General features: G+C 38.3%; 1 protein-coding gene across 1 annotated transcript in view; it reads left to right on the top strand.

The window, feature by feature from the left end:
* LOC148950955 (uncharacterized) overlaps positions 1-12,132 on the top strand; it is a 57,494-nt gene that overhangs the window by 28,139 nt on the left and 17,223 nt on the right. The window contains exons 3-4 of the mRNA XM_089090966.1: positions 98-243; positions 2,941-3,102. Coding sequence (XP_088947092.1) covers positions 98-243; positions 2,941-3,102 — 308 coding nt within the window. The remainder of the gene's footprint in view (positions 1-97; positions 244-2,940; positions 3,103-12,132) is intronic.

The following is a 12,132-nucleotide window of genomic DNA, read 5'->3' as shown; positions in this document are numbered from 1 at the left end:
TACATTAATCAATTTCTAAAAGAATGTCATTTTTTCTTTTGTGTAACAACATTTTCTTTGTAAACAATGTGTAAAACATTGTTACTTTAATTTGCAGATACCAGAGGTGGGACTGCTAGAGGCACCTAAGCTTCCTGATACTATGCTTTACGCAGAGAAGGAAGAATTCGCAGCAGAAGGATTGAGAATTGAACCAGTTGTCCCAAACAGAACATGGAAAATAAGCTACAAAGGACTTATGAAGTAATTCCCTATTTGTCTTCATCTTATTCCATTTATTTAAATAGCCAGGGTAAAAATGTGTGTATGAGGAAAAAAATAATTGGGGAACAAAATCGAGACGGAGGTTAAAATCATTTGGAAGAGAGGCACAACTTCGGAATAGTGCCAAAAACAGGCAACTGTAAAACAGATATAAAAATTTGCAATCGTAAAAATAGCGATACTTAAGATGGGCCCAGCGGAAAAAACGGAATGGTTACACAAAGACAAAGCCCATTTAATGAATTCAGGGGCGGATCCAGGATTTGTTTTAAGGGGGGCACAAAATAGGTTGATCCGATAAACTTGTGTTTGGAACAAGTTTAATTAGCGCGAACTTGCGTTGATATAGTAAACTACACTACCTTAGGGGTGCGCGCGCCCCCCTCGCCCCTCACCTGGATCCGCCACTGAATGAATTACCCATTCTTTAACAAAACGGAAATACTGGTGGATCACAGGGCTTTCCTCGGCTGAACTTCTCAATCTTCCTTTTAAAATGAACGCAAATATCATTTCCAAAACATTCAGAATTAAAAATGTTGTAAAAACAGAGGCGTCTTTAGCCTGCAAGTTTGGGTCATCTCAATAATGTGCAGAGGGGAAGATAATAGGCCCACAAGCATCTAGTTAAAAAATATCCAAAATATAAATCCGTGCTGAATTGATTAAAATCACACTACATTGAGCCAAGAAAGTTGGTTTCTCTATTATTTCCTGGAGACGGAACCTGCTGATCTGGAATAGAGTTTTATTATTGTTTTTATAAGGATTATTTGGAGCTGTCCTAAGCCTTGTAAGGACTCAGTACAAGGCATGGGCATAGGGAGGTGGTGGGGGGGGGGGGGCAGTCGCCCCCACTAGACCTTCAAATTTACATTAGATATGGCTGAAAAAGCAGATGGTTTGGAAAAAGCAGTTGATAAAACTCCATCACACTATCGACTGCCCCCCCCCTAGACAATATGTTGCCTAATGCTGCCTACGCCCATGGTAAGGAGGGATGTGCCTCAATAATAACCGAAACTCTGAAAAACTATCAGTAAGGAATGACCCGGCTCAATAGTAACCGAAATTCTAAAAAACGAAAATTTTGATACCGATAGATACATTAAACGAATCGGATGTTTATTCTGATTTCAAATATATAAAATTCATCAAGTTTAGTGCTATCGATCAAAAGTTACGAGCCTAAGAAAATTTGCCTTATTTTCGAAAAAGGGGAACCCCCCCCCTAAAAGTCATAGAATCTTAATGAAAATGGCACCATCAGATTCAACGTATAAGATAACCAAACTGTAGAGGTTTTAAGCTCCTATATGCAAAAATATGGAATTTTGTATTTTTTGCCAGAAAAAATATCACGGATGCGTGTTTATTTGTTTATTTGTTTTTTTCCCCAGGGGTGATCGTATTGACCCAATGATCCTAGAATATCGCGAGACGGTTCATTCGAACGGAAATCAAAAGTTCTAGTTCCCTTTTTAAGCGACCAAAAAAAACTGGAGGGCAACTAGGCCTCTCCCATGCTCTTTTTTCTCAAAGTCACCGGATCAAAATTTTGGGATAACCATTTTGTTCAGCATAGTCAGAAGATTTGCATTTTACATTTTCATTTTTGGATTATTCAGCGAAAGATCCTGCAGGCCGGTCTCAGGGGGGAAATCTTCATTAGTCTTTACTCTGTATGCTCATTGAGCATTCAGACTTTTGTTTTCATGGCCTTACTGTCTTGTTTCTTATCATTTTGTTATTATGAATGCTGTAAGCTTTCTATATTAGTAAGAGTTATTTTTAATGAAACTCTGTTCTGTGTCGTATCTCCAAAACAGACTCTGGAAGTGATCCCTAATATTGGATTTTTGGCTCATTTTTTGTTTCACCGTCATAGTTAAAAAAAAACCTAACAGTTTTCAAAACACTCAATGTTTATTAAAGCGTGAATGTTATAGGGAGGGGGGAGCATGAATTCTTTTTATCTCGCTCTGTGGAATTTTTCCTATTTCATATGAGTATTCTACGATTTTTTTTTTAGCTTTTTGGGAAAGTATACTCATGTCTTGAAATACATTTTTGGCTCGATGAGAATTTAGGCAGTACTGCTGAGTGGCTATATCGTCCAATGGAATCCGTGATAAAAAAAAATGATTTTGAGCCTTCAAAAACTTAAAAGACTGCACAGATATTGTATTCTTAAAAAATTAGTTCAAGATAATTATTTGCTAAGTTAGTGTTGTCTTTTTTTTACCTATATAAAACCAAGGGTTTAGGTTTTCTGTAGAGGAGGGTTGGTGCCCCTCCCGTCCCCTTTTAGGTGCCACTGATTTTAAACTGAGTAGGAAATCAGGTTGATTTAATGAAAAACAGGCAAATCGTACATCACAAACAAAACAAGCTGGAATGCTCTATGTTTTGTATGCTGTAACTATGGTAATCATTTTGTCTATTAATAGATTAATGGTTGTTAAGGGTCCCAAATTCCCATAAATTTGCTGCAGGCTTCTGTGTAACTAGCCTTTTATCGGATGTTTTAATGAATTAACCCTACCCTAATGACTATATTTTCCTATGTATACCCTTACTTTAAATAGCATTTAGCTAGTGGTGCTGATAACACGGTTTTCTCCTCCATTTATAATTTTTTACTGTGTGATATTATTTGCAAATATTTATTTTCAGATATGCGAAAACTCCAGAGAAAAAAGTGAATGTAGACATTGAACTCGAATATAATTCAAAATTGCGGCCTTTCAATTTTGATACAGATATGAATGCTTGGACAGTGGCAAGAGCCATGGCAAAGGAACCATGGAGCAGAGAATACTTTCAAATTCTAAAGGAGTAAGTATAGTCTTGATTATCCACTCGGTAGTACAGGATGTTTGTAAACAAAAGCTGAGGGAAGATAATGGAAACATATTTTGTAGGGATGCGACCAATGAGACTCTGCGTTTGTGCAGGTACCAATATACTGGTTCTCTGCCTTAGATTCAGATTCACGAGGTAATTTTATAACAAGTAAGTTAAAAACCGTGGAATTCTTTGTTTTTCAAACCTAGAGTCAAAAGGTAAGATAATAATATATGACATGCAGCTAGTCCTTTAACACATCCCACCTCAAAGAAAATCAAGTAAACGACGTCTCGCCGGGTAGTTAGGCTGATAATTCCACGGTTGGGTGTGGAGTCAAAGCACCTTTCCTGATCCTCAGCAGTAGAGATGGTGCCATATGATACATTTGGTAGTTGTTGGACTTTAAAGACGAGGTTCAAAGAAATCAACGCACAGATTACTGAAAACAAAACTTTTTATCTTCTCATATCTTTATTCATGCCGGTAGGGCCGCATCCAGGATTGTTGTCTTTTTTTTCTTTTCTTTTTTTTGGGGGGGGGGGTGTCTTACAAAAAAATTCGGGGGGGGACCTGAGAACTAAAAAACGCAACAAAAACTTTTTTATATTCATTTTTGTTAAGTTTTTATGAGTCGCACAGACATTTTGGAGGGGGGGACTCCTACCCCCCCCCCCGGGATACGACCTTGCATGCCGGACAACATTTGAGATATTTGTTTATTTTTTCTTATTTCGGTACACGTTTAATAACGTGATGTATTTGTTAAAGTACAAATGGTGAACCTGGAGCTAAATATAGCGAAGAAACTGATACATATTTGCCCTGCTGTGTTGCAATAAATAAAATTATTTATAAATTTATTCTATACAGTTTTCTTCTCTTAATTAGAATATGTTTATCCTTTGATGTTTAAATCCTCATGAATTAAGTCAGATTATTTTTTTTTGTATTCAGAATTTGTTAAGTTCCCCGCCCCATAAGATCTTTTCCTGAACATAATACGATTATTTTCTCTAAAATATTTGACTCCCTAATAGTCTAGGGAAATTGCGAAGAAAAAGGGTCACCTCAAACAAATTGCTATACAAATGATTCCTTCACTACCCGACCAAAAAATATGAGCTGATTCGGAATCTGAAAAGTTTGCCGCTCTAGTTCTTTAACAATTTTGAGTTTTTTGAGGTTGAATTTTAGGTTGAGACAAAAAATATTGATTGAGTAAATACCAGCAAATGTGATTAGATTTGTCATTTCTACGCTCTTTTTTGCTGATGGACATAAAACTAAGTGTTTAAAGTCAAAATTATTGTTTGGAGCTTAAAGCTTTAAGAGAGAGTGAGGTTGGGGGAGAGGCTCAGCCTGCAGGCGTATATTAAAGTTGGCCAATGGAAAAACATTTGCAGCATTACGCCTTGGTACCAACCGAGGCTGGGTCCAGGTAAAGTCCAGTATGCCAGGTACCTCAGTTTTGTGAAAGTGAGTAAGAATGAGGAGGCTGTGGGGAAGTTGAAACGTATATTTGGCAACAACAAAAAAAAAATTCTGTCAAAGTGCTTCCCTTAGCTAATACGAAACACTAGTTCCAAATAAGCGATCAATATACTCAAATATAATGCATCATAGAGATCAATTACATAAGGCAGATAAAAATCATAGTAACACAGAGATTCATTGTATAGTGGCAAAGGTATTCGAAAATTTGCTCTTATTATTCGCTACCATCGTCTTCAAGGTTTCCGGCATCGACTGTTTCGCAGTTAGAAAAGTTTGTTCCTTTACAATCAACACAAGCTCAGGTACATTTTAAGCCATGCTTTTTGCAAGAACATCGCAGCGCCGAACACTCGCTCGTGCAATGACATTGGCTCACTGAGAGAAGAGAAGGCGGTACCAGCGATCTATCTGAATGGAAAGGTCGTAATGCTCCTTTCCGCACAATCCAGCCATACTCCTACTAAAAATGCAAAAAAACGGAAGTAATCTAATCAACAAAAAATTTGAATTGTAGCCTACTCCAATCATTATTGCACAGTAAGGAAAAAAATGTCTGCGTAAAGATGTGTCTTATTTAAAGAGTTGTGTTTGTTGCTTTATATAAATTACCTTAGGGCGGGCTAGTTAAGTGGTGACCGGGACGTAAATTCATGAGAATATGGGGGCGGGATTTATTTTCAATTTTTAATTGAAAATGCAAAAAAAAAGGTGTTTCTCAAAATCTATAGGGGGAGGAAGGTAACTTGGATTGTTTTCAGTTTTTTCAATCAACCCCCCCCTCTAAAAAACGTAAAAATTGGCTCCCGATGCCTGATTAGTTTTTCTGAGTAAAGGCCTATTGTGTGACACTTCGAAAATGAAGGAAGTATTTGGAGAGGTTTAGCTCATGGGGTGGTCCAATTGATGTAAGGAGCCATGGGATTCGATGGAGGAAGTTTTTGAAATAATTGGGGTAAGAGGGAAGGAATTAACATCTTGAAGACATCTTGAACATCTTCAAGGTTAAGATCTTGAAGAATGATTGGCAACTGGATATTGTGAATGTGGGGAATTGTGTTCGTGTGGCAATGCAACAAAGATAGAGCCCGTTTGGAGAACGGAGGATCAGTAGGAAAAGAAAGAGGATTTTGAAAAGCTCAATTAAATGGGAAATGAAAGAGGATTTGTTGTTTTTTGTCTTTTTTTTCAGTTTGTTTTTATTTTGTAACCGTGACCCATTCAACCATGTGATTTGAGTAGTAAATGGGTCATATTATTTTACTTTCGCATATAAGAACAAATGTCAAATATGACATTTTGATACTGGCGTAGAGATATCTTTTATTGATTTAACAGATAAATCTTTTAAAATATTTTTATTCTGATAACTTTTTTTTCGTATCTAAATGATTTTCATTTGAAACTAAAATAAAAATCTAGAAATATATGATAACAAATAAAATTAAATTACGTTATTGAAGTAAAGAAAATAATAATCCCCGAACAATTTGGCTTCACATCTGGAATCCTGTATCAACGGAGAAAAAAAATATGAAATGACTAAATAAAAATAATAAATTATATTTTCAGACAAAATAAATTAGCTTCTTATGTTTGAATAACGTTTTAACTCTTTGCTCTTAATTACTTTTTTTTCTTTTTGTGTTTAAGTTTTCTAGGTTTGAAACTTCTATCTTCCATATATAAATAAATGTATACCTTTTTTTGTCCTAAATATCTTTTTTCTCCTTGGATTGAGTCAGCGTTGCCAGTCAACTTTTCAATTTAATGCAAGGTTTGAAGATGACAGGTTATGTTTGGTTAGGTTCGGCTAGGTTAGATTAGGTTTTTAACCCATTTCTGATATTTATAACCAAATTTAATTAACTAACCTAACCTAGTTTAATATAACCTAACTTTTACCATCATAGCTTGCGTAAGACTGAAGAAGCTGACTCGCAAAGCTAATTGAATCCAAGCAGAGAAAAAGAATTTCGGACATTCGCTGAGCGCATACTCTTTTGTGAGGATCGAATAAAAAATAGTTTTCAACCATCCGGCAAACATACAATTGTAATTCCCCTAACCCCCTCCCTCCCAAAAAGAGTCCTGAAATCTTTAACTCAACCCCCAGCCAGGACACAAAACAGGGTATAATCTCTTGTGATGATGGGAAACTGATTAAACTCTGATTATAAAAATACTAAAAAAAAAATATTTCTTTATCTACCCTTTGTATAATATCACGTCACTGGTTAGGTAATGCTGACATAATACCAAATACATATACATATATATATATATAATATATATATATATATATATATATATATATATATATATATATATATATATATATATATATATATATATATATATATATATATATATATATATATATATATATATATATATATATATATATATATATATATATATATATATATATATATATATATATATATATATATATATATATATATATATATATATATATATATATATTCTGCTGAGACTTGGTCGCTGACTCAGACACAGACGCTGAAGGTAGATGCCATCCAGACGAAACACCTCCGAAAAATCGAACGCTCCCGATGGCCCGACAGGGTACGAAATTCGGAAATCCTCAGGTCCTTCAAACTCCCACCCCTATCCGAGCAGCTTGCTCGGATAGCAGCTTGCTATCCGAGTCTCGCTTGCTGCGTTGGTATGGTCATCTGCCTGCCCAAACACCCGCCCGGCTCATCTTCGATTTCAACCCAGCTGCAAACGGCTGGACGCGTCCTAGGGGAAGATCACGCACCAGATGGGCGGACGTCATCCGTGATCGGCTCGCCTCCAGAAACATCAACCCGGTTGAAGTGACAACCCTCGCCCTGAACCGACCACTCTGGAGAAGACTGTCGGCGCTGACGACTGGTTCCCTCTACGCTGGCGACGCTGCCGAGCAAGAGCTTTAAGTAAGTAAAGTAAAGTAATATATATATATATATATATATATATATATATATATATATATATATATATATATATATATATATATATATATATATTATATAGCCTTATATTTTTCTGTTAAATTTTGATATGTTAACTGAATATCACCAAAGTAAGAGTACAAGACTAGGTAAAAAAAAAAGAAAAAAAAGAATGTAAATAAAAGAAGAAGAAAGCCATTTTGTTCAGCGTAGTTGATTTCCCAATCGAAAATATCTTTTTGAGGAGGACAATCCCCCACAACCCTCGGGGCAAGGGTTTTAAGTTATGCCCTGGGGCCATATAAAGTTTTTATAGAAGACGTTGTCGTAGAAACTTCAAAAAGGCTCATTCGATTGGAAATTATAAGGGCTAATGCCCTTTTGAATAGTCGAAAGTTATTGGAGGGCAACTAGCCCTCCCCTCCCCCCGCGCCCATCATTCCCCCAAACACATTCAATCAAAATTTCGAGATAGCCATTTTGTTCAGCGTAGTTGATTTCCACATAGAAAATGTGTTTTTGAGGAGGACACTCCCCTAGAACCCTCCGGGCAAGGGTTTTAAGTAATGCCCGGGGGGCATATAAGGTTTGTATAGAAGGCGTTGTCGTAGAAACTTCAAAAAAGGCTCATTCGATTGGAAATTGAAAGGACTAGTGCCCTTTTTAATAGTCGAAAGTGAGTGGAGGGCAACTACCCCCCCCCCCCTTCCACGCCCATCATTCCCCCAAACACATCCAATCAAAATTTTGAGATAGCCATTTTGTTCAGCGTAGTTGATTTCCAATTCAAAAATATCTTTTTGAGGAGGACACTCCCCCACAACCCTCGGGGCAAGGGTTTTAAGTTATGCCCTGGGGGCATATAAGGTTTTTATAGAAGGCGTTGTCGTATAACCTTCAAGAAAGACTCATTAGATTCTAAATTCAAAGGGCTCGTGCCCGTTTTAATAGTCAAAAGTGATTGGAGGGCAACTAGGCCTCCCCCCCCCCCGCGCCCATCAATCCCCCAAACACATCCAATAAAAATTTTGAGATAGCCATTTTGTTGAGCGTAGTGGATTTACAGATAGAAAATATGTTTTTGAGGAGGACACTCCCCCAAAACCCTCGGGGCAAGGGTTTTAAGTTATGCCTTGGGGACATATAAGGTTTTTATAGAAGTCGTTGTCGTAGAAACTTCAAAAAAGGCTCATTCGATTGGAAATTCAAACGGCTAGTGCCCATTTTAATATTCGGAAGTGATAGGAGGGCAACGATCTCCCCTCGCGCCCAGCAGTCCCTCAAACATCACCAATCACCCTTTCTATAGAGCCATGTTGATCAGCGTGGTTGATTTTCACATAGAAAATGTGTTTTTGAGGAGGACACTCCCCTACAACCCTCCGGGCAAGGGTTTTAAGTTATGCCCAGGGGGCATATAAGGTTTGTATAGAAGGTGTTGTCGTAGAAACTTCAAGAAAGGCTCATTCGATTGGAAATTCAAAGGGATAGTGCCCTTTTTAATAGTCGAAAGTGATTGGAGGTCAAACACCCCCCCCCCCCCACGCCCATCATTTCCCCAAACCCATCCAATCAAAATTTTGATATAGCCATTTTTTTCAGCATAGCTTATTTCCGAGTTGAAAATATCTTTTTGAGGAGGAAACTTCCCGCCAACTGTCGGAGATATGGTTTTAAGTTCTGCCCTCGTGTTAGATATGGTTTTCACCGAAGGTATTGTTTCAGAAACTTCAAAAATGGTACCCTCTAATGGAAATTCAAACGGCTAGTGCCCGTTTTAATAGTCGAAAGTGATTGGAGGGCAACTAGCCCTCCCCCCCGCGCCCATCAATCCCCCAAACACATCCAATCAAAATTTTGAGATAGCCATTTTGTTCAGCGTAGTTGATTCCCAGATAGAAAATATGGTTTTGAGGAGGACACTCCCCTACAACCCTCAGGGTAATGGTTGGAAGTTATGCCCTGGGGGCATATAAGGTCTTTATAGAAGGCGTTTTCGTAGAAACTTCAAGAAAGGCTCATTCGATTGGAAATTTAAGGGCTACTGCCGTTTTTAATATTCGAAAGTGATTGGAGGGCAACAAGCCCCCCCCCTCCCACGCCCATCATTCCCCCAAATACATCCAATAAAAATTTTGAGATAGCCATTTTGTTGAGCGTAGTGGATTTCCAGATAGAAAATATGTTTTTGAGGAGGACACTCCCCCAAAACCCTCGGGGCAAGGGCTGTAAGCTATGCCCTGGGGGCATATAAGATTTTTATAGAAGGTGCTGTCATAGAAACTTCAAAAAATGCTAATTCGATTGGTAATTCAAAGGGCTCGTGCCTGTTTTAATAGTTGGAAGTGATTGGACGGTAACTAACCCCCCTCTCACGCCCACCTTTTCCCCAAACACATCCATTCAAAATTTTGAGATAGCCATTTTGTTCAAAAGTAGTTGATTTCTAGATAGAAAATATCTTTTTGAGGAGGAAACTCCCCCCACATCCCTCGGGGCAAGGGTTTTAAGTTATGCCCTGGGGGCATATAAGGTTTTTATAGAAGGCGTTGTCTTAGAAACTTCAAAAAAGGCTCATTCGATTTGAAATTTAAAGGGTTAGTGCCCTTTTTAATAGTCGGAAGTGATTGGAGGGCAACTAGCCCCCTCCCCCACGCCCATCATTTCCCCAAACACATCCAATCAAAATTTTGAGATAGCCATTTTGTTCAGCGTAGTTGATTTCCTGATAGAAAATATTTTTTGAGGAGGACACTCCCCTACAACCCTCGGGGCAATGGCTTTAAGTTATGCCCTGGGGGCATATAAGGTCTTTATAAAAGGCGTTTTCGTAGAAACTTCAAAAAAGGCTCATTCGATTGGAAATTCAAAGGGCTACTGCCGTTTTTAATAGTCGAAAGTGATTGGAGGGCAACTCGCCCCCCCCCCATGCCCATCATTCCCCCAAACACATCCAATAAAAATTTTGAGATAGCCATTTTGTTGAGCGTAGTGGATTTCCAGATAGAAAATATGTTTTTGAGGAGGACACTCCCCCAAAACCCTCGGGGCAAGGGCTGTAAGCTATGCCCTGGGGGCATATAAGATTTTTATAGAAGGTGCTGTCATAGAAACTTCAAAAAATGCTCATTCGATTGGAAATTCAAAGGGCTAGTGTCTATTTTAATAGTTAAAAATGCTTGGACGGTAGCTAACCCCCGTCTCGCGCCCACTTGTTCCCAAAACACATCGAATCAAAACTTTAAGATAGCCATTTTGCTCCGCATATTTGATTTCCAGATAGAAAATATGTTTTCGAGGAGGACACTCCCCCACAACCCTCGGGGCAAGGGTTTTAAGTTATGCCCTGGGGACATATAAGGTTTTTATAGAAGGCGTTGTCGTAGAAACTTCAAAAAAGGCTCTTTCGATTTGAAATTAAAAGGGCTAGTGCCCTTTTTAAAAGTCGGAAGTGATTGGAGGGCAACTAGCCCCCTCCCCCCACGCCTCTCATTCCCCCAAACACATCCAATCAAAATTTTGAGATAGCCATTTTGTTCAGCTTAGTTGATTTCCAGATAGAAAATATGTTTTTGAGGAGGACACTCCCCTACAACCCTCAGGGTAATGGTTTGAAGTTATGCCCTTGGGGTATATAAGGTCTTTGTAGAAGGTGTTTTCGTAGAAACTTCTAGAAAGGCTCATTCGATTGGAAATTAATAGGGCTACTGCCGTTTTTAATATTCGAAAGTGATTGGAGGGCAACTCGCCCCCCCCCATGCCCATCAGTCCCCCCAACACATCCAATAAAATTTTGAGATAGCCATTTTGTTTAGCATAGTGAATTTTCAGATAGAAAATATGTTTTTGGGGAGGATACTGCCCCACAACCCTCAGGGCAAGGGCTGTAAGCTATGCTCTGAGTGAATATAAGGTTTTTATAGATGGTGTTCTCGTAAAAACTTAAAAAAATGCTAATTCGATTGGTAATTCAATTGATCAGTGATTTTTTTAATAGTTGAAAGGGATTGGACGGTAACTAAAACCCCTCTCACGCCCATCTTTTCCACAAACACATCCAAACAGAATTTTGAGATTCCCATTTTGTTCAGCGTATTTAATTTCCAGATGGAAAATATCTTTTTGAGGAGGACACTCCCCCACAACCCTTGGGGCAAGGGTTTTAAGTTATGCCCTGGGGGCATATAAGGTTTTTATAGAAGTCGTTGTCGTAGAAACTTCAAAAAAGGCTCATTGATTTCCAGAAGGCGTTGTCGTAGAAACTTCAAAAAAGGCTCATTCGATTGGAAATTCAAACGGCTAGTGCCCGTTTTAATAGTCGAAAGTGATTGGAGGGCAACTAGCCCTCCCCCCAAACACATCCGTGTTTGAAACACGGATGTGTCGGGGGAGGAATGACGTGCCCATCATTCCCCCAAACACATCCAATCAAAATTTTGAGATAGCCATTTTGTTCAGCGTAGTTGATTTCCAGATAGAAAATATGTTTTTGAGGAGGACACTCCCCTACAACCCTCGGGATAATGGTTTTAAGTTATGCCCTGGGGGTATATAAGGTCTTTATAGA

This window comes from Artemia sp. Qi Xiang Cuo, chromosome 6 (genome assembly GCF_049724085.1).
Source record: "Artemia sp. Qi Xiang Cuo chromosome 6, ASM4972408v1, whole genome shotgun sequence".
Classification (NCBI taxonomy): Eukaryota; Metazoa; Arthropoda; class Branchiopoda; order Anostraca; family Artemiidae; genus Artemia; species Artemia sp. Qi Xiang Cuo.
This window is presented reverse-complemented; position numbering and strand designations above follow the sequence as displayed.